The sequence below is a fragment of the Schistocerca americana genome, chromosome 1 (assembly GCF_021461395.2).
Source record: "Schistocerca americana isolate TAMUIC-IGC-003095 chromosome 1, iqSchAmer2.1, whole genome shotgun sequence".
NCBI lineage: Eukaryota > Metazoa > Arthropoda > Insecta > Orthoptera > Acrididae > Schistocerca > Schistocerca americana.
The window spans coordinates 528,412,818-528,436,742 of record NC_060119.1 but is presented as its reverse complement, the minus strand read 5'-3'; the positions used below and the strand labels follow the sequence as shown (position 1 = coordinate 528,436,742).

The 23,925-nt window shown below is 40.5% G+C and overlaps 1 protein-coding gene across 3 annotated transcripts in view; it reads right to left on the bottom strand.

The window, feature by feature from the left end:
• LOC124605368 (nardilysin) overlaps window positions 1-23,925 on the bottom strand; it is a 391,451-nt gene that overhangs the window by 70,418 nt on the left and 297,108 nt on the right. For all 3 annotated transcript variants that reach the window (XM_047137001.1, XM_047137018.1, XM_047137009.1), the window contains exon 18: window positions 15,149-15,356. In XM_047137001.1, coding sequence (XP_046992957.1) covers window positions 15,149-15,356 — 208 coding nt within the window. The remainder of the gene's footprint in view (window positions 1-15,148; window positions 15,357-23,925) is intronic.

The window sequence follows — 23,925 nt, the reverse complement described above, 5'->3', positions numbered from 1 at the left end:
TTCAGACCCTGGACAGTTGACAGTCGCTGGGGGCCCAGAAGGCTACGGCATTTTGAGCAAACCAGCGACGAAGAGGCGTACATCCCTAGGGAGGAAACACAGTGCTCCCAGCATTCCTTTTTACTCCACGTAATAAGGTAACAAGCCTTAGCACAGGGACGCTTAAAAGTAAGGAGATTGGTCTGTGAAGGGTGTCACTAAAATAGCTAAAGTGCCCATCGATGTTCCTAGACAGTGACTGCGACACCCTTGGTCTACCACGGTACTGGCCGACGATGAGGGGGGACCTGTGGATAAGGGGACAGCAGTGCCAGCAGCACGAAGAATAGTGACAGAGATGCCTTGCATGACTACATCAATGGAATTCGAAAGGGACGTGGCGAAGTTCACAGGAGGCATATATAAAGGCCAATTGGCCCTGCGGAATGCCCAACTTGGGCCTGTCTGACTGGCGGCAGCAGGGAGACAATAGAATCACTGGAAAGTGGTCACTGACACAAATGTCATCATGGGATGACCAATGTAGGGAAGCCATGAGAGCAGGGGAGGAGATTATAAGATCGATAGCAGAGAAGGTGCTATGAGCGGCACTGAAATGGCTAAAGAAACCATCACTGAGGAGACACAAATTGAGGTGCATGATAAGTAGGTCAATTAGGATACCACTACCCATTGGTGTGACTCTCCCCACAGTGGAGAGGAGAAATGGGGACGGGAGTTGCTGGATTAAGGCAGACAGTGCAACGTAAGGAAGTGGCCTACCTGGAGGTAGGTAGACAATGAAAATGGTGATTGCCGGAGTCGTTTGCACTCAAACCACTATTGCTTCCAACGTGGTACATAGGTGTATCCAGTCACTACTGACATCAGAGTGAACCAAAGTGCAGACCCAACCAAATGCTGCCCTGGGGCCAGCGCGGTTCCAACAGAATGCCTGAGAATCACAAAAAGTTGAAGAGTGGTCATCACAGAAATGCATTTCTTTAAGAACGATACACAACGCAGAATAAGAGGAGACAAGACGTTGCATTTCCGATGGCTGATGATAGTATCCGTTGCAATTACATCGGATGATCTTGTGGCATGAGTCAAAGATAGACATGAAACAGCCGAGAAGGAGGTCAGGTCACTCGGTGAGTAGTTGTCACGGACAAGGATGGGGTGACACCCATAAATAAGATGTCAGACTCAGATTGCAGGCGGGGAGATGGCACCTCTGGGGGCACAGGGGACGCCTTGTCTTGGGATTTATGTTTCTTCTTCTTTTCTTTCTGAGGTGGAGGAGGGCAGCGCACAGGGGTAGTGCAGGCTTCTGCAAGTTCTGGAACTGAAAGAGAGCGAGTGATCTTCGGGCACACGGATGGTGCCCCTCATGGCCAAGTGGTGGTAACAGTCTTCTGGCCTAGGAGACACCAGGAAAAAGGTTCCCAGAAGGAAGCCCGATCACCAGCAGATGCCAAAGAAGGGAGGCACTTCTTTGGCCAGGGAGGGGGAGTGGCTCCCTGACAGGAGGTCGTGGGAACTGCAGGAGAGGGGGAGGGAAGAGTGGGATGGGGCTGAGGTAATGACGAGGGAGGAGGAGGAGGAGGAGGAGGAGGAGGAAAGGAAGTAACAGAAGCAAAAGTTGAATATACTGACACTGGATGGAGTCTCTCATGCTTCCAGCGAGCCTCAGCATAAGACAGGTGATCCAGAGACTCGTATTATTGGATCTTCTTTTCTCTCTTGTACACTGGGCAATCCGGTGAGCAAGGGGAGTGGCGGTCAGGACAACTGACCCACACAAGCAGCAGAACACAGGGGTTTCATCATAGAGTGGGTGGCTACAGTCACTACAAAAAGTCTACCATACAGTGGGAAGACATATGCCCAAAACGCAAGCATCGAAAGCACTGAATATGTGGAGAGATGATACAGCTTTCCGTCACATCTGTAGCACATAACCTTGACCTTCTCTAGGAGGGTATCCCCCTTGAAAGCCAGAATAAAGGTGCCAGTATCAGTGTGGTTGTCTTGGCGACCTTTCTGCACACGTAGAATAAAATCAATGCCACACTGCTCCAGATTAGTCTGAAGTTCCTCATCAGTTTGCAGGATGACGTCCCTATGAAAAATTACTCCCTAGACCATGTTCAGAGGTTGCTGAGGAGTGATAGATACCGGGACATTGCCAAGACGATCACAGGCACAAAGAGCTGCAGATTTGGTGGCAGAAGAAGCTTTGACTAACAGGGAGCCAGACTGGATCTTACTAAGAGACTCCACTTCACCAAACTTGTCACCGATATTTTCCAAGAAAAACAATGGCTTAGTGGTGGTGAATGTGTCCCCATCTATCCTAGTACAGACGAGGTAAGGGGGAGATGGTTACATTCCAAGACAGCAAGGTAAGGTAAGGTAAGGTTGCCGGGTCATATTCGAAGAAAATGCCATTTGAGAACGACCAGATTTTTGCAGCCTGATACACTTCATGTGCCAAGCATCTGCCCTGGTACCACACACTCTAACCAGGGGCTCTCCCCATGGGCACCACCCAGCCACAGCAAGGGCCATCCAGCATGGCGGCCATTGCCAGGAGTTCCAATGCTCCAAGAAGATAAGCAATCACTTCCATGGGGAGGCAACAGCTCAGGTATCAGTAGTGTGACCCCTGTGTTGTCAGGGGGCTCAACCATATGGGTACATAACAGCCCCACCACACGGACGGGCTACTCATGCTGGTGACCTAGCATGGTGGAAGGGGGTACAGTGGGGAAGGGAGAGGGAAAGGAAGAGGGGGGGGGGGGGGGGGAGTGGGAGGAATCCACACTGTGGATGCTAAGAAGGGAGTTCTTCCCCATATGGCTAAATCAGAACACCGAGAGAGGGGAAGGAGGTGGCAACGGGGCAGGGGCGAGTATAGTGAGGGAGGGGGCATGGTGAAGGAAAAACAGCCAGGGAATGAAGAATGGGCCGCCATGCACGAACTCACAAAGAACTGTGAGCCCCCTGTGGGGAAGAAATTAAAAAGTGATTGAGTACCAGTCCTTTTTTTCCAAAATTGTAGGGTGTAACAAGTAAATTAGGCAGTTTCTAACACGTTAAATAATTCAGAAATAGTATGCAGTTAGTGATCAGCAGAGTTGATATAAGGATGGTAACCCATCATTTAGATCAGTGGGCTAGAGGTAAGACTAATGTATACTTTCACTATTATGGTATTAATAAAATGATGTATACTGTTTAGTGTGTCCTCACTGAGGGGCAGTAAAAGGAAGGTGATTACACTGTGAGTGGTGATGTTGAGAAAGTTAGGACTGGACTCAGTATGAGGTATTAAGTTGGGCAGTGAACCAATCAGGAAAAAGAAAAACAATAAGAAATTTTTGTTCCCTGTAAGGGTTTCCAAACTGATAAAAGGTACTTGATATTGCTGCATGTATACAGTAGCAGCTCAAAGATGAGGAGTCTGTTCTCGATCATGGGGTTGTTATGCATGCTTTAGGTATGCCAAAGGTGTACGTCGTAATGAAGTGATGTATAATGTCTACACTAATATTAAGACTGATAGCATTATGACTGAGCAGAAATGAAACCTTTCCACAGCTCCTCCACTTATAACCATGTTACAAGTCACTAAATATTATTTCTCACTTAAGAGAAGTTTTATCAGAAGTAGGTAATGAGAAATTGACATTTACAAGATATAAAATGCTTATGACCTGTTATTCCCTTTTGTGTATGTGACATTTTATTTGTTTTTTTGTTTGATTATAGTGGATTTTATAATGGAAACTATGCTTCATAACAACACCCCAGCAAGTGTTATGCGAGTCTTTGCATGTAAATATAAACTAAGATCCTTGGGTTCTAATATTAGTTTAATGGTTTACAAATGATAATTATCACACTGCTGTACTATGTAATTGAAGTATTCAAGCGATCAGCTTAGGTTGTAAAGATGCAAACGTTTCAGACTACAGCTACAGTGGTTTGTTATTCCTGTAAAGCATAAAAAAGTAAAACAAATAAATAAAAGATTGACTTATTGTCTTTGAAGACAAACTGAGAACAGTTAAAGGAGGACTCGAAGATGTTCACAATTTAATTTATCATTTCACAATATTGTAAAAATATTTCTCTTTTATGTTTGTTTGTTTATTTTTCTTCTTTACTTCCTTTCCTGCTTGTTCACTTATAAGGGTAAGACTGTGTAAGGGTACAAAGTCTACCTTACATATGTTGATTCTATGTCCACATTGTATAGCTTCAAATAAATGAACAAGAAGAACGAGTTGAGAATTATAGTGTTTCTTGTTAAGGGGCTAATTATTTTTATTTCATTTTTAGAACAGTTCTGCTTTTGTAGTCTGCTGCTGTTGTATTCTTGTCTGCAGGAATCCTTTCAAGCTAAGTGCGGTGCACAGAGCAGTCAGGCTGCCTGTGATGTCATCACAAGTAGCAGCAAAGAGACCCCAGGCCATGTGCAGCTCCCAAGGAATACTGAAAACCAGAACATAGAGTGACACGAATGTCAACAGAAAATTCAATTGTTTCTGGCATGAGAACACGATTGGTGAGTTTTGTTTGTCTGTATTCATCTATGTTCAGAAGAATTAATAAATTTTTATTCTGTATTTGAGGAATGGTGCTACTTCTTTAGTAGAATAGTGTGATACAAAACAAAAAATGATTTTGTCCATAGCTAGTGGATGTTCACTCCACTGAAGATGCAAGATAGTCAAAGACCCTCACACAAATGCAGACTGAGGCGTTTATGGATTCATGGCAGGTATTATGGACAGTTTAGCAGTTCTAAACACATTTTCTGAAACTGTCTTGAGCAGCTCATTCAACAACCCACATGTGCTGGAAATATTTTAGATCTTGTGGCTACAAGAGATCATGATGTCATCATAGCAACAATGGTTGCTACAGTTAATGCATCTGTCAAGAAGACTAGGAGAGTTTTCACACTGGAAGGAGCAGATAGGCAATTGTTAGCACCCTATTTAGAGCGTCAATAAGCATTATTTAGTTTCTATATGACGGAAGTAAAGGAATTATTGGTAAAGTTTAAACTGATCGTAAATCACGTTCTGGAGATATATGAACTAAATGTGTGGATTAAAAATGGAAAAGACCCATCATGGTTTAATAACAAAATCTGAAAATCATGACGAAACGGAGAATGTTGCACTCTCAGTTCTAAAAATAGTGTGGAAATGTGAACTGGCAAACATTATTAGAAATCTGTGCATCTATAAAAAGATCAAAGTGTGATGCACATAACAGCTTTCATCACAATATTTTAGTGAAAGATTTTGCCAAGGACCAGAGAAAGTTCTGGTCCGATGTAAAACTACTAAGCAGGTTGAAGGCTTATATTCAGTCACTTGTCCATCAGGTTGGTGTTGCACCAGAAAACAGCAAAAGAAAGCTAAAGATTTAAATTTTGCATTTAAAAGAAATCATTCACACAGGAGAATTGTATAAATATACCATTGTTTGCCCATCGCACACACTCCCATATGGGTGACACAGAAACGGGCATCCCTGGTGTAGAGGAGCAACTGAGAGAGCTAGAAACAAGTAAGTCACTAGGTCCTGATGGAACTCTATTCAGTTTTATAGGCAGTGCTCTTCAGAAATGGCCCCTTACTAATATTGCATTTATCATGAATCTCTTCTCATCCAGTGCAAAGTCCCTAATGACTGGAAAAAAGTGCAGTTGACTCCCGTACATAAGAAGGGTAAAATAACAGAACCACAAAATTATGAATCAATATCCTTAACATCAGTTTGCTGCAGAATACTTGAACATATTCTGAATTCAAATATAATTAATTTCTCCGAGGCAGAAACTCTTCTGTCCACAAGTCAGCACAGATTTAGAAAGTATTGCTAATGTGAAACTCAGCTTCCTGGATGAAAAGCAACAGGTAAATCCCATATTCTTAGATTTCCAGAAAGTGTCCGACACAATATTTCACTGTAGACTGTTAATGGAGGTCCAAATATACAGAATAGGTTCTCAGATATGTGAATGGCTCTATGACATCTTAAGGAATAGAACCCAGTATGTTGCCCTCAATGGTGAGGGTTCGTTAGACAAGGGTATTGTCAGGAGTACATACACATATGATCTAACAGATAGTGTGAGCAGCAGTCTGAAAGTCTTTGGTGCTGATGCTCTAGTGTACGGAAGTTTCTGAATGACTGTATAAGGATATAGGATGACTTAGACAGAATTTCTATTTGGTGCGATGAAAGACACCTTGCTCTAAATGCAGGATGAGCAGCAAAAACAATCCTGTAACATTATAATATAGTATTAGTGGTGTGCTGCTTGACACACTCATGTCAATGAAGTATCTAGTCATAATGTTGCAACAACATGAACTGGAACGAGTACATAATGTTGACAGTAGGGAAGGCAAATTGTAGACTTTGATTTCTTGGGAGAATTTTGGGGAAGTGTAGCTCATCTATAAAGGAGATCATACATAGAAAGAAAACTAGTACAAACCATTCTTGAGTCCTGCCTAAGTGTTTGAGATCCCCACCAGGTCAGATTAAAGGAAAATATTGTAGCAATTCAGAAGTGTGCTGCTAGATTTGACACCAGGAGTTTCAATCAACACATTATGGAAATTCTTTGTGAGTTCAAAGAAAGACAAGATAAGAGAAATTAGGTTTGCAGGGTGGCGTATTGACAGTCAGATTGTGGTGAGTGGTGAAGAAATAGCAATAACTTGTACTCCGCTGCGCATTGAAAGGTGGCTTAGGAATATGTTTGTATGAGGGCAAGGATTTTTGTTATCAAAAATTTATTCATTAATATTTTTACAAAATTTCTTCAGTCACCTTAAGTACCATCCACTAGATGTGATGCACTTGTCAAGTCATTCTTCCCGATGTTTGAAGCATGTCTAGGACTCTTCAAGTTTGATAGTGTCCAGTGCCCTTTGCAATGCAGTTTTTACTATCTTCACATCATCATAACACTTCGCTTTCAGTGTTTTTTTAATTTGCAGGAATAGGAAAATGTCACAAGCGGCTAGGTCTGGAGAAAGCAGAGGGTGGGGAATAACAGACAAGGGGGTACAAATTCCTGATGCACAATTCCACAAGCATCGAAACATACAATGATCATCATCTTCACATTTGACCTAATTTGCCTTTTTTGGTCTGGTAGCGTTGGGAGACCTCCATTAGCTTGCTACTTGCTTGGTTTCTGGGTCGTATCTCTAACATCAACTCTAATCACCTGTAAATCAGTTTGTTCAAAAAGTTTGGATCACTTTCAGTCTTTGTTTCCAAGGCCTGACACACATTCATACACATGGTTTTTTGTTCCTGTGTGAGAAGGTGCAGAACAAATCTAGTGGCAACACGTGGCACATGCAAATCCTCACTCAAAATCTGTTGAAATTTGGTCAATCATGGAACAATGATCCTCGTTGCTTGTTTGACAGATTTTTTTCAACATTCTATCATTTTGCGATGTTCCAGGGCATACAGAATGAGATTGGTCCTCAGTATTCATCTCACTAAATTGAAAGTGCCCAAACAAGGCAAAAACTTGTGTGCAGCTTGTAGCATCCTCCCAGAACAACTCTTGAAGCATTTGGCGAGTCTCTGTCACCTATTTTTTAAGTATGAAACAAAATTTCATGCTCACTCTTTGTTCTGCTGAAGTTGCCCTAACAGCTTTGCAAGAGGAACACACCAACAGTCACAAAACCACAACACTTATGCTCAAATGTTCACCTACACACTGCCACTGTCTGCACAGATGCTTCCTGAAGGTCACTGCTAACACCATATAGCAGGAGAACTCTGTAATAGATATACAAATGGCAGCACCTTCTCAGTCCGATTATTTTTGGGCCCCCACTCATAGATGTAAATAACACCTTATACCATAACACCAAGCACTGGACCATATGCAATTGGGTAATGTTCATTCTCCTCCTAACCTTCATACAGAGATACATGCTTCATTATGGAATTGTCTGAAAAGACAAGTGTTGTCAATGGGCACATCACTGTCGGCAAGTCTCCCAGTGTTACTGCATCACTGGAAGCAGCAATTATGACAATCTGTGTTACCCCAGAAATCACACAGGCCACATGGATAGCTGTTCTGCTGTGGACAAGCCTATTTTCTGACTCATGATACGTGACCTTACTCTATAAGTCTGCACAGGTAAGTGAACAATATGTCCATCCTCTTGGGCTCGAGTCATGTGAGTTTGTTGAGGTCCTGCACGGCGATGATTATGTATGGCCCTCTTAAAACCATTTATTTCATATTTGTACAAGGGTAAGTCAATTATTACCTGCAAGTCCGCGGCTCGTGGTCGTGCGGTAGCATTCTCGCTTCCCACGCCCGGGTTCCCGGGTTCGATTCCCGGCGGGGTCAGGGATTCTCTCTGCCTCGTGATGACTGGGTGTTGTGTGATGTCCTTAGGTTAGTTAGGTTTAAGTAGTTCTAAGTTCTAGGGGACTGATGACCATAGATGTTAAGTCCCATAGTGCTCAGAGCCATTATTACCTGCAAAGTAGTTATAAAATTTTATTGTAATCAAATAGGAAACTTACAAGAACATCATTTCTCGACATAGTCTCCTTGTGTTTCAACGCACTTGGTCCATCGTCGTACAAGCTTCTGATGCCCTCACAAAAGAAGGTTCTTGGTTGAGCTGCGAGCCAGGAATGCATCGCTTCTCTCACTGCTTCATCCAATGCAAATTGACAGCCCCTTAATGCCTGTTCGAGTGGACTGAACAAGTAATAGTCAGAAGTGGCAAGATTGGGACTATATGGAGGGTGATCCAGTACTTCAAAATTGAGTTTCTGGAATGTTTCAGCAGTGTGGGCAGCAGTACAGGGACGGGCATTGTCATGCAACAACACAACACCTTTTGACAGCAATCCTCGGCGTTTGCTTAGAATAGCAGGCAGTAAGCATCTCACTGTAACACACACTGTTTATTGTTGTGCCCTTTTCCCCATAATGTTCCAGTACTGGATCTTGTGTGTTCCAAAAAACCTTAAGCATCAGTTTACCTGCGGATGGCTGGGGTCTTGAACTTTTTTCTTGCATGGCGAATTTGATGTTTCCATTCCACACTCTGGGATTTACTCTCTGGCTCGTGATGATGGATCCATGTTTCGTCACCAGTAACGATCCTATCTAAGAAGTTGTCACCTTCGTTACCACAGAAATCCAAATGTTTTTTTTTGCAGATGTCCAAGCACATTTCTTTATGCAACTGTGCGAGTTGTTTTGGGACCCATCTTGCACAAACTTTATGAAACCCAAGTCTGTTGTAGATGATTTCGCAGGCAGAACCGTGACTAATTTGCAGCTGATATGCCACTTTGTCAATAGTTAATCGTCTGTCTGAGAGAACCGTTTCACATGACTGCTCAATGGTTTCTTCATTTGTGGTGGCAAATGATCGTCTGGCTCTTTCATCGTGTGTAACACTTGTGCGACCATTTCAGAATTTTTCAATCCATTTGTAGACACTCCATTGGGGCATAACACTATTCCCGTACTGTACCAAAAGTTTTCGATGAATTTCAGCCTGATACGCCCTCCGACCACAAAAAACGAATCACTGAACGTTGCTCTTCTTTGGTGCAAATAGACAGTGGACCAACCATAATGAACAGCAAGGCAGCGATAACAAAACGAACCTAGCAGCTCGAAAATTGCAAAGATATAACAACAAATAAACAAAACATGCGTCATCAATGTAAAACAACAATACTACCAAAATAAACAAAAATATAACTAAACTGCGGATAATAATTTACTTACCCCTGTATAATGGTTGTGGGATCCCATTTGACATGAGTGGAGGTGTTTTTTCCACTTACACAAGGCATAACACCATCTTCTCACAAACACCCAACATTCAAATGCATTTTCTGAGTTGCAAATCTGCTGCACAATCCTTCCACTTTTAAAGAAGATGGATGATGTTACTACTATGTACTTTGTGCAATTGTGCTGAAATGCTTATCACTTCCTTTCCCAAGCATGTAGTATACTTCATGCCAATTTGATGTTTATTGCACGGTGCCTTCACAGTGTTGCATTTTAGTCACCAACAGTGTATTCACTCTTCTTTTCAGTGGTGCAAGAATTAAACTGTGGTAGTACCCCTCTGTCTTCTGTTGCAAAATAAGGCTTGAAAGCAGAGTTCAGTATTCCTTTGCCACCCTGACTTTTGGTTTCTGTCCTATCTGCAATTGTGTCCGGACATCTACCCCAGTGCCACTGAGACTGCCGACAGTTGAAGAGGGTTGTAATGTGTAATAGGCAGACATCTGCCCAGATCATCACATAGGAATTCCAAACTGCATCAGGATCCACTGCAAGTACTATGACAATTAGGCAGGAGGTGAGAAAACTTGGATTTCATGGTCGAGCAACTGTTCATAAGCCACACATCACGCTGGTAAATGCCAAATGACACCTTGCTTGGTGTAAGGAGCGTATACATTGGATGATTGAACAGTGGAAAAACGTTGTGTGGAGTGACGAATCATGGTACACAATGTGGCGATACGATGGCAGGGTGTGGGTATGGCGAATGACCGGTGAACGTCATCTGCCAGTGTGTGTAGTGCCAACAGTAAAATTCCAAGGCGGTGATGTTACGGTGTGGTCGTGTTTTTCATGGAGAGGCTTGCACCCCTTGTTGTTTTGCACGGCAATATCACAGCACAGGCCTACATTGATGTTTTAAGCAAATTCTTGCTTCCCACTGCCTGTAGCGGAGAGGTTACGAGACAATAACATCCCTCTAATGGACTGGCCTGCACAGAGTCCTGGCCTGAATCCTATGGAACACCTTTGGGATGTTTTGGAATGCTAACTTCGTGCCAGGCCTCACCGACCAGCATCAATAACTCTCATCAGTGAAGCATCCCATGAAGAATGGGCTGCCATTCCCCAGAAACCTTCCAGCACCTGATTGAACATATGCTTGTAAGAGTGGAAGCCGTCATCAAGCCTAAGGGTGGGCCAACACCATATTGAATCCTAGAATTACCGATGGAGGGCATCATGATCTTGTAAGTCATTTTCAGCCAGGTGTACAGGTACTTTTGATCACATAGTGTATTTGCATTTCCTCCAAACCTGAGCTTTGTTAGAGTTCTCTAACAAATGATATTTTGAGTTAAATGTCACACATAATGCTCCACTCAGTCATGTATCAAGAGCTTATTGATTGCCTATTGGATTTCACTGTGAGAAGCAGACTGCTTAGTTTATGATTAACCTGTTATTATATTTTATGGTTGGCCACACACTGAAAACTTATGGCCAAATAACTGACCACAGTGAGGGCCCACGTTGGGCTTAACTGTAAGTAACAAAGTATGACTATCTTGTAAAAGACTCACTTCCTTGACAGTGCTGTATAATTTGCTGAATGACAGATATATCTTTCTGTGATATGATCATGAATGTAATGATGTATCGAATTCTCAGCAAATGAATCTATTTTTGTTATCATTTACTCAAACGGTGTTTTTGTCCTCAGCTTTCACCATTGTTTATTTTTTAGCTCCCCCTTCTTATCCATATATTTCCTTCCAAACCTTTACATGGGTGTTATTATTATTATTATTATTATTATTATTATTATTGCTACTACTAATTTGTACATTTTTCTTCCTCGAATTAGATATGTAACACACAGATGTTTTTCTCTATGTTCCTACTCATAACTTGCTTTTAAGACTGTTCAACATCACACAACAAACAGCAAATAAAATAATTCCAGCAACCACAAGAAATGAAAGCAAAGAAAATTAAAGCCCCTGATGAATGATCACACAGGAAAGGAAACTGCGTAAACCTGAAACAAAATGCAAGCATGAAGTGCTATAAAGATGATGGTGAAGGTATGGGAACTACAGGTTGCTGCTGCTGCAGGTCTTATGAGATTGGTTTCCTCAATTCTACAATTTTTTCGGAGTGTTTCCAGCTCTGACACTTCATTGTGAATGTTTGAGAAGTTGATCACTAGGATTTTGATAGTGTCATCAGTGGGGGACATTTCTCACATTAATACTTCGGGGTCTTCAACAGCTATCATTACCTTGACTGGATGGAGAGCCACCTAATTAAAAGATCCTTTGTATTAGCCTCACATGCAGTCAGATAGCTGGAAAGAAGCCTCTAACATGCTCTGCATCCATGAAACATTTAAGGATGCCTACAACTTGCACTCAAGTGGTGCAAGTCTAGGAAATCACAGCCAAATTTGTCACAGAACCTTTTAAGTCTCTAGTCTCAGTGTTCCACTCAGACCCAAGAGGTTGTGATCAGTTCTCAGTCACTGCTTCAGACTGTGAACCTTGTTGAAATTCCATGAGCAACACTGTTTTCAAACCTTTTTTTGCCAGTCACTACAATCATTCTATTATGATCTCATAGCCCAGGTAACAGGCATTATTTGTTTCAAGGTGCGTCACGGCCTGTGGTTGGTTGCACCTTATTCTTTCAGTATCACCCAGAATAGCCTTCTCAACATATTGAATGATGCCTCCAAGCATAAAAAGTTGAGTGCAAAAGGCAATTCTTCTCACCATTTGCTGTCATTTCCCTAAAGAGTACCTTTGTTTGCTGCACATTGAACCGCTAAGATAGCATTATAGAAAATATGATTTGAAAGTCTTGGCACTAGCATTCTTAGTACCATAAAACTTACTTAGTACAGATACAACCTGTTGTGTTTCTTTATGATTGCTAAGAAAATAAGTAAATAAAATGTGGGTTGAAATTTGAGAGCAACACAACAAATATGTGTTCATCATGACACTCTTGCTATTGTGACAACTAACGGAGCATTATTACTGGCCTGGTTAGAGATCAGGACAATGTTTATAGTGATTATCTAATGATGTGCAATCTCTAGAATTCATAAAAATAATTCATGAACTTAGCTACACAGAATGAATTCACATATCACTGTGTATCACAAAAAAACAACATAATATTGAAGCTCTTAACAATATGTACCAAGTGATTATTGTCTTTACATTTAGATGCTGATTTTCCCCACATATAAACCATAAAGACTTCAGACATGCAGTCCCTCTGATATAGTACCTGAAGCCCGAAAAACCTACAGTGTAAAATACGAATGCAATTCAACTGGAAGAAATGATCAAGACAGTTTTTGCATAGTTTGTTGCTTTCTTCTTTGTTACTTTATTGTGAGAGAACAAGAAGTAAGCTTCTCCATTACAAAAAAAGGTTAACACATTTGATGGACTGTTATGCGTATACACCTTTGATTACACTATTTGAAGTCACATAATACTCCAGCAAGAACATTATCAATGTTCATACACCTTACATACTCTGAAACTGTGCACACAACAATTTCTTTCTTTTGGAAATACAGCATTTCTATTCAAAATAAACCCTCTTCCAAATATATCACTGCTAATATAATGCCCTAAAACAAAGTCAATAAGACTGTTATGTGATCCTATCGCAACAATATACACTACTGGCCATTAAAATTGCTACACCAAGAAGAAATGCAGATGATAAACGGGTATTCATTGGACAAATATATTATACTAGAACTGACATGTGATTACCTTTTCACGAAATTTGGGTGTACAGATCCTGAGAAATCAATACCCAGAACAACCACCTCTGGCCGTAGCAATGGCCTTGACACGTCTGGGCATTGAGTCAAACAGAGCCTGGATGGCGTGTACAGTTAAAGCTGCCCATGCAGCTTCAACTCGACACCACAGTTCATCAAGAGTAGTGACTGGCATATTGTGACAAGCCAGTTGCTCGGTCACCATTGACCAGACGTTTTCAATTGGTGAGAGATCTGGAGAATGTGCTCGCCAAGGCAGCAGACGAACTTTTCTGTATCCAGAAAGGCCCATATGGGACCTGCAACATGCGGTCGTGCATTATCCTGCTGAAATGTAGGGTTTCGCAGGGATGGAATGAAGGGTAGAGCCACGGGTCGTAACACATCTGAAGTGTAATGTCCACTGTTCAAAGTGCCGTCAATGCGAACAAGAGGCGACCAAGACGTGTAACCAATGGCACCCCATTCCATCACACCAGGTGATACGCCAGTATGGCGATGACGAATACACACTTCCAATGTGAGTTCACCGCGATGTCCCCAAACACGGATGCGACCACCATGATGCTGTAAACGGAACCTGGATTCATCCAAAAAAGTGATGTTTTGCCATTCATGCACCCAGGTTCATCGTTGAGTACACCATCGCAGGCGCTCCTGTCTGTGATGCAGCGTCAAAGGTAACAGCAGCCATGGTCTCTGAGCTGATAGTCCATGCTGCTGCAAACGTCGTCGAACTGTTCGTGCAGATGGTTGTTGTCTTGCAAATGTCCCCATCTGTTGACTCAGGGATCGAGGTGTGGCTGCATGATCCGTTACAGCCATGCGTATAAGATGCCTGTCATCTCAACAGCTAGTGATACGAGGCCGTTGGGATCCAGCACGGTGTTCCGTATTACCCTCCTGAACCCACTGATTCCATATTACGCTAACAGCATTGGATCTCGACCAATGCGAGCAGCAATGTTGCGATACAATAAACTACAATCACAATAGTCTACAATCCGACCTCTATCAAAGTTGGAAACGTGATGGTGCGCATTTCTCCTCCTTACATGAGGCATCACAACAACGTTTCACCAGGCATCGCCGGTCAACTGCTGTTTGTGTATGAGAAATCGGTTGGAAACTTTCCTCATGTCAGTATGTTGTAGGTGTTGCCACTGGCGCCAAACTTGTGTGAATGCTCTGAAAAGCTAATCATTTGCATATCACAGCATCTTCATCCTGTCAGTTAAATTTCATGTCTGTAGCATATCATCTTCGTGGTGTAGCAATTTTAATGGCCAGTAGTGTACAACTTTTGCAAGATATAGGATAAATTATATAATTAACAAGAGAGAAGAAAATTTGCACACGTAGGGAAGAAGTAATGATACAGCAAAAAACAGTGACTAACACTTGGAGGTATAAAAAATGTGAGCAGTCGATGAGAGAAACCAGTGGTAATTTTTTATACTATTGCTTACCTTGTGTTACAAACTGTTTGTTGTATAATTATAAACACTACATACCTCTTTACACCAACGATTGAATAGGAAATCTCCAGATGCTATCTCAAACCAGTTTCGCTCAACTTCATCTTTTAGCTGTAAATCAACACACTGCTTTTGCACTATAACTGCATCTCGTACTTTCTCAAAATCATTTAGCTTTAGTTTCTTCAGATGCTTCATAAAACCATTCAGAAATGATTCTATTTCTTCAGCAATATGAGTAGAACTGAAAATAAACACAATTTTATTCTAATGAAATTGGAGCAAAATTACATTAAAACAAGACCACTGTATTCTCATTTCAGTATCTAGCTCAAGACAAAACACATGTTTAATATATTCATACAACGTGGTTTTAAGATATGAGGGCTGTATTTTTAATTTTTTACAGAAACAAAGATTGAAAAGAATTTTTTAGTGCAAATCATTTTATTGTTTCTCAAAATACCCATGTTTAAACTTTATAGACTTTTGGGTGCCATGAAATCAGTTCAGGAAACATTTTTCATTGCGATGTGAGCTATGAAAAACATAGTTTTCAAAGGAAGCAATGAAAATTGCTATCTAAATTATTATTATTATTAATTTTTTCAACATAAGGGAGTAAAAAGAAGTCGTTTGGTGATAATCACATGAATACAGATGTTGAGAAATTATTTCAATTTTATTCCCCATCAAATTCTCAACTGTCTCACGTGCTGTGTGAGTACTGGCATTGTCAATCATGCTGAAGAATGACGGAATGTTTTTGGTTGTTTATCTTGATTTCATCAGTAACTTATGGCAAACAAATTGACATGTGGCATGGCAATATAGAAACCATTTCAGTTGAAAGTAGCTATTACTGCAACGGAAATGTGGTGAACACAAATGATGTGTAAGGTGTCATGGATATCAGACTTGTTATAACATTTAGAAGATAGTGGATATAGTCATCTGTGATGTGCATATTTTGCTGGAATCCAGTGATTCCTCTATGAATTTAAATGACGTCTAAGCCATGCCAATTACTTTTTGTCTCACTGGAGAATGAATTACTCTTTCAGAGAATAGTACCTATTGTAATATTGGTAGTTTGCTGTACACTGTACATAATATGGAGAAGAGGGAAAGGATTAGGCCTTAAAGTCATATTGATAAATGGGTCATTAGAGACGACTATAAGCAAGTAAATCAACACACTGCTTCTGCACTATAACTGCATCTCGTGCTTTCTCAAAATCATTTATCTTTAGTTTCTTCAGATGCTTCATAAAACCATTCAGAAATGTTTCTATTTCTTCAGCAACACGAATAGAACTGAAAATAAACACAATTTTATTCTAATAAAATTGGGGCAAAATTACATTAAAACAAGACCAGTGTATTATCATTTCAATATCTAGCTTAAGACTAAACACATGTTTAATATATTTATACAATGTGGTTTTAAGACATGAGGGCTGCAATTTAATTATTTTTAATTTTTTACAAAAGCAAAGATTGAAAAGGAGGAAGGAAACAGGCTGTGGTCTTTTCAAAAAACTTAGTGTTCACTTTCAGAAGAGATAAATCTGAATGATCAGACTGGAATCTGATCCTTATTCCTCCCAAATCCGAGACCCGTATCATAAACACTGTGCTGCTTCATACAATACCAGACAGTGAGAGAGATTGGTTTCACTTTTAAATTATACCTAGGCTACCCTGTACATACACGATTAGCAAAGATACCACATTAAATACAGAGGAACGATGGGAGGTGTAAATGTGTTGAGTAGTTGACAGACACGTAAAGTTGATGTACACATAAGTACCGTAACACTACAAATGTTTCTATGCTTTCAGACATCCTCAATTTTCTTTTCCATTCTTCTGTATATTATTCCTGTAAGCAACTTGGATACATGAGCTGTTAAGCTGATTGTGCGATAATTCGCGCACTTGTCAACTCTTGCCATCTTCGGAATTGTGTGGATGACGCTTTTCCAAAACTCAGATGGTATGTCGCCAGACTCATACATTCTACACACCAACGTGAATAGTCGTTTTGTTGCCACTTCCCCCAATGATTTTAGAAATTCTGATAGAATGTTATCTATGCCGCCTGCCTTATTTGATCTTAAGTCCTCCAAAGCTCTTTTAAATTCCATTTCTAATACTGGATCCCATATCTGCTCTAAATCGACTCCTGTTTCTTCTTCTATTGCATCAGACAAATCTTCCGCCTCATAGAGGCTTTCAATGTATTCTTTTCACCTATCTCCTCTCCCCTCATCATTTAACAGTGGAACTCCCGTTGCACTCCTAATGTTACCACCCTTGCTTTTAATGTCACCGAAGGTAGTTTTGACTTTCCTGTATGCTGAGTCTGTCCTTACGACAATCATTTATTTTTTGATGTCTTCACATTTTTCCTGCTGCCATTTCGTCTTAGCTTCCCTGCACTTCCTATTTATTTCATTCCTCAGTGACTTGTATTTCTGTATTACTGAGTTTTCCGGAACATTTTTGTACTTCCTCCTTTCATCAATCAACTGAAGTATTTCTTCTGTTATCCGTGGTTTCTTCGCAGTTACCTTCTTTGTACCTACGTTTTCCTTACCAACTTCTGTGATGGCCCTTTTTAGAGATGTCCATTCCTCTTTAACTGTACTTCCTACTGAGCTATTCCTTATTGCTGCATTTAAAGCCTTAGAGAACTTCCAAGCGTCTCACATCATTCCTTAATACTTCTGTATCCCACTTCTTTGTGTATTGATTCTTCCTGACTAATGTCTTAAACTTCAGCCTACTCTTCATCACTACTATACTGTGACCTGAGTCTATATCTGTTCCTGGGTATGCCTTACAATCCAGTACCTGGTTTCGGAATCTCTGTCTGACCACGAAATAATCTAACTGAAATCTTCCCCTATCACCCAGCCTTTTCCAAGTATACCTCTTTCTCTTGTGATACTTGAACAGGGTATTCGCTATTTCCAGCTGAAACTTGTTACAGGACTCAATTAGTCTTTCTCCTCTGTCATTCCTTGACCCAAGCCCACATTCTCCTGCAACCTTCTCTTCTACTCCTTCCCCTAAAACCGCATTCCAGTCTCCCATAACTACTAGATTTTCATCCTCCTTTACATACTGTATTACTCTTTCAGTACCCTCACACACTTTCTCTATCTCTTCATTTTCAGATTGTGACGTCGGCATGTATACCTGAACTATCGTTGTCAGTGTTGGCTTGCTGTTGATTCTGAGAACAACAACCCTGTCACTGAACTTTTTACAGTAATACACACTCTGCTCTACCTTCCTATTCATAATGAATCATACTCCTGTTATACCATTTTCTGCTGCTGTTGATATTACCCTATACTCATCTGACCATAAATCCTTGTCTTCTTTCCACTTCACTTCACTGACCCCTACTGTATCTAGATTGAGCCTTTGCATTTCCCTTTTCAGATCTTCTGGTTTACCTACCACGTTCAAGCTTCTGACACTCCATGCCCCGACTCATAGAACAGTATCCTCCTGTTGATTATTCAATCTATTTCTTATGGTAACCTCCCCCTCGGCAGTCCCGTCCCGCAGATCCGATTGGAGGAATCATCATGACACTTCTCCAATTACAGGCCACATGTCCTGTGGATACATGTTACGTGTCTTTAATGCAGTGTTTTCCACTGCCTTCTCCATCCTCATGCCGTTGATCATTGCTGATTCATTTGCCTTTATGGGCAGTTTCCAACCCCTAGGACAAGAGAGTGCCCTGAACCTCTGTCCGCTCCTCCGCCATCTTTGACAAGGCTATTGGTAGAATGAGGGTGACTTCTTATGCCAGAAGTCTTAGGCCGCCAAGGCTGATTATTAATCAAAATTTAAGCAGAGGTGGGATTCGAACCAGGGACCAATGATGTTTTGATTATGAATCAAAGACGCTACCCCTAGACCACACGTTGAGTAGGCATGGCATAACATATCCAGGACAGTACTTTCCACCTGTACGATCGACTGGATGCCAATGTCAGCCCCTGCATTGCCACCCCATGGAGGCTACATCACTTATTAATATGGATGTTTCAGCATGGGTTTGTAACTGGTACCTGAGAACCGTACTTGCTATTGTTGTGTAAATGTAATCATTTCATGCACTCTATATGTACTGTTGCAACAATACTTCATTTACGAAATGGACACTCCAAAAAGGGTGTAATATTTCTCCCTCCCCCGGCAGTGTATTTATAGGACAGTCCAGGCAAGTAATGCTACCTAAAATTAACGCCACATCAGATGATCAAATGGTCCCATTTAGGGGCCATTGTGGATTTGTGCAATATATGCCAAATCAGGAGAAAGAAAACTGGCGTTCTACGGATCAGAGCGAGGAATGTCAGATCCCTTAATCGGGCAGCTGGGTTAGAAAATTTTAAATTGGAAATGGATAGGTTAAAGTTAGATATATTGGGGATTAGTGAAGTTCGGTGGCAGGAGGAACAAGACTTTTGGTCAGGTAAATACAGGGTTATAAATACAAAATCAAATAGGGGTAATGCAGAAGTAGGTTTAATAATGAATAAAAAAATACGAATGCAGGTAAGATACTACAAACAACATAGTGAACGCATTATTGTGGCCAAGATAGATACGAAGCCCACGCCTACCACAGTAGTACGAGAATCATAAAAGAAAGTTGTATAAATGGAAGAAGCCTGGAGATACTGACAGGTTTCAGATAGATTATACAATGGTAAGACAGAGATTTAGGAACCAGGTTTTAAATTGTAAGACATTTCCAGGGGCAGATGTGGACTCTGACCACAATCTATTGGTTATGATCTGTAGATTAAAACAGAAGAAACTGCAGAAAGGCGGCAATTTAAGGAGATGGGACCTGGATAAACTGAAGAATCAGAGGTTGTAGAGTGTTTCAGGGAGAGCATTAGGGAACGATTGACAAGAATGGGGGAAAGAAATACAGTAGAAGAAGAATGGGTAGCTTTGAGAGACGAAATAGTGAAGGCAGTAGAGGATCAAGTAGGTAAAAGACGAGGGCTAACAGAAATCCTTGGGTAACAGAAGAGATACTGAATTTAATTGGTGAAAGGAGAAAATACAAAAATGCAGTAAATGAAGCAGGCAAAAAGGAATACAAATGTGTCAAAAATGAGATTGACAGGAAACGCAAAATGGCTAAGCAGAGACGGTTAGAGGACAAATGCAAGGGTGTAGAGGCGTATATCTCTAGGGATAAGGTAGATACTGCCTACAGGAAAATTAGAGAGAGCTTCGGAGAAAAGAGAACCATTTGCATGAATATCAAGAGCTCATGTGTAAACCCAGTTCTAAGCAAAGAAGGGAAAGCAGAAAGGTGGAAGGAGTATATAGAGGGTCTACACAAGGGCGATGTTCTTGAGGACAATATTATGAAAATGGAAGAGGATGTAGATGAAGAAGAAATGGGAGATATGATACTGCGTGAAAAGTTTGACAGAGCAGTGAAAGATCTAAGTTGAAACAAGGCCCCGGGAGTAGACAACATTCCATTAGAACTACTGACAGCCTTGGGAGAGCCAGTCATGACAAAACTCTACCACCTGGCAAGCAAGATGTATGAGACAGGCGAAATACCCTCAGACTTCAAGAAGAATATAATAATTCCAATCCCAAAGAAAGCAGGTGTTGACAGATGTGAAAATTACTGAACTATCAGTTTAATAAGCCACAGCTGCAAAATACTAACACAAATTCTTTACAGACGAATGGAAAAACTGGTAGAAGCCGACCTCGGGGAAGATCAGTTTGGATTCAGTAGAAATGTTGGAACACGTGCGGCAATACTGACCTTACGACTTATCTTAGAAAATAGATTAAGGAAAGGCAAACCTATGTTTCTAGCATTTGTAGACTTAGAGAAACCTTTAGACAATGTTGACTGCAATACTCTCTTTCAAATCCTGAAGGTGGCAGGAGTAAAACACAGGGAGCGAAAGGCTATTTACAATTTGTACAGAAACCAGATGGCAGTTATAAGAGTCAAGGGGCATGAAAGGGAAGCAGTGGTTGGGAAGGGAGTGAGACAGGGTTGTAGCCTCTCCCCGATGTTATTCAATCTGTATATTGAGCAAGCAGTAAAGGAAACAAAAGAAAAATTCAGAGTAGGCATTAAAATCCATGGAGAAGAAATTAAAACTTTGAGGTTAGTCGATGACATTGTAATTCTGTCAGAGACATCAAAGGACTTGGAAGAGCAGTTGAACGGAATGGACAGTGTCTTGAAAGGCGGATATAAGATGAACATCAAGAATAGCAAAATGAGGATAATGGAATGTAGTCGAATTAAATTGGGTGATGCTGAGGGAATTAGATTAGGAAATGAGGTGCTTAAAGTAGTAAATAAGTTTTGCTATTTGGGAAGCAAAATAACTGATGATGGTCGAAGTAGAGAGGATATAAAATGTAGACTGGCAATGGCAAGGAAAGCGTTTTTGAAGAAGAGAAATTTGTTAACATCGAGTATAGATTTAAGTGTCAGGAAGTCGTTTCTGAAAGTATTTGTATGGAGTGTAGCCATGTATGGAAGTGAAATGTGCTCAATAAATAGTTTAGACAAAAAGAGAATAGAAGCTTTCGATATGTGATGCTACAGAAGGATGCTGAAGATCAGATGGATAGATCACGTAACTAATGCGGAGGTATTGAATAGAAATGGGGAGAAGGGAAATTTGTGGCATAACTTGACTAGAAGTAGGGATCAGTTGGTAGGACATATTGTGAGGCATCAAAGGATCACCAATTTAGTATTGGAGGACAGCACGGAGAGTAAACATCGTAGAGGGAGACCAAGAGATGAATACACTAAACAGATTCAGAAGGATGTAGGTTGCAGTAGGTACTTTGCACAGGATAGAGTAGCATGGAGAGCTTCATCAAACCAGTCTCTGGACTGAAGACCACAACAACATGCCTAATAAACTCGGAAAGTATGGAACAAAAATATTCTGGATGTGTGAAGCTGAAACTGGTTATGCAATTGATGGGACTGTGTGCACACGAAGACAACCAGTTGGGCCACCGCAGAAAAATTTGGACCTTACCACAGTGAAGATCCTTGCAGATAATATTGCTGGTTCAGGCACAAATGTTAATGCAGATAATTATTTTAGAAGTGTAATAGTGACACAACATCTCTTGAGTAAAAACCTAACTGTTGTGGGAACAATGAGGTTGAAGAAAAGAAAAAATTCAAGAGAGGTGAAGCCAAATAGTAGTAGACAAGTAAATTCAAATCTATTTTCATCTACAAAAGAGATGACACTGATTAGTTTTTTGCTGAAGAAAAACAAGTGTGTAATCCTCGTAAGTACCATGCATAAAGTTAACTCTATAGAGCAACATCAAAAACAGAAGCCTGAGGTTGTGAAATTTCATAACCAAATGAAGAGTGGCATGGAAGTTATGGATCAACTAGTGGACAATTATACACGCAAAAGACAAACTAATCACTGGTCCAAAGCTCTCCATTGCAACATTATGGACAAATGCACTCGAACTGCCTTCATTCCCTACACAGCACAACATCCCTCATATCACAAAGGGCTTTTGCGCAAGAGGAAGCTTTTCATCAAGGAACTTTCAAGGGAACTGATCCAACTGTTTATGATCTTAAGATCTTATAATCTCATACACCTGGATATGCAGAAGTTTGTTACTATCCCTCAAACACAAAATGGCAGTAGTCACAGCAACAGTATGGTGCATAGTAAGAAGAGAAGGTGTTCAGTACATCCTGCTTGAAAAAATAGAAAAGCACAGTGTGCTCTAAGTGCACAAAATTTGTATGTCAGGACTATAGCTTGTGGTGTGCAACAATTCTAAAAATCCATTTGATGCTTTTTTTGTTTAATGATTTGTTCTTTGTCGATATTATGACACCAATTTGTGAATAGTTTGTGATAGATAATAGTGATGGCTTGTGTTTCAGCTTTCATAATGTAATTTATTCAATGAAAATTACAGAGGACTACGAATATATTGTTTTTGCCTAAATAAAACCATTAAAATAACCTCACCTGCCTTGTATTATACTGATAAACTTTAAAATCAAATATTATTGCCTGACAATGACCAAAAAAATACTTGTTTTCATTTAAAATTTCATATTAAATGTAACGGGTCCAATGGATGCAGGGCATGTAAATGTGCAAAACAATATAGGTTCACGTATAGAAAGATTAAATGGAGAAAGAGGAGAAGGTGAGTGAGGGACAGGTGCTAATTGTTTAATGAATCCCCAAATATCTAGCTAAGAGAAGCTAGCATGGGTGAGAGCAGAAAGGGGTTTAGGAGGGGGAGGGGGTTGGGGAAGATCTAGATGGCATAGATAGTGAAACTGTCACTAAAGTCTAGAACGTTGCGCTCAGCGGCATGTTCTCTCACTTGTGGTCATCTCTGTTCTTTGACCACAGTCTAGGAGTGATTACTCATTCAGGTACATAGCTGATCGGTGGTCATGCCCTCATAACAATGTGTGCAAAAGCTACAGTCAACATTTTAAAACGGAAAACACACCTAAAAAATAGAAGGTATTTGAACAATTTATACATATATTACAACTCTTCATCTCCATTGCAAATGTACTTTATTTAAATACATAAAATGTTCTGGACAATTGTATTTTTTTTGCTTTATTACTATATTTTTATACTTGAAATTGCAGTTACTTCACTTATGTTACCAGGTTCAAGTACATGCGTACTTGAAATTTTTAAATCCATTCTTGTTTTTATAGATGTGTTTATACAGTATTTTATGACCAAGGT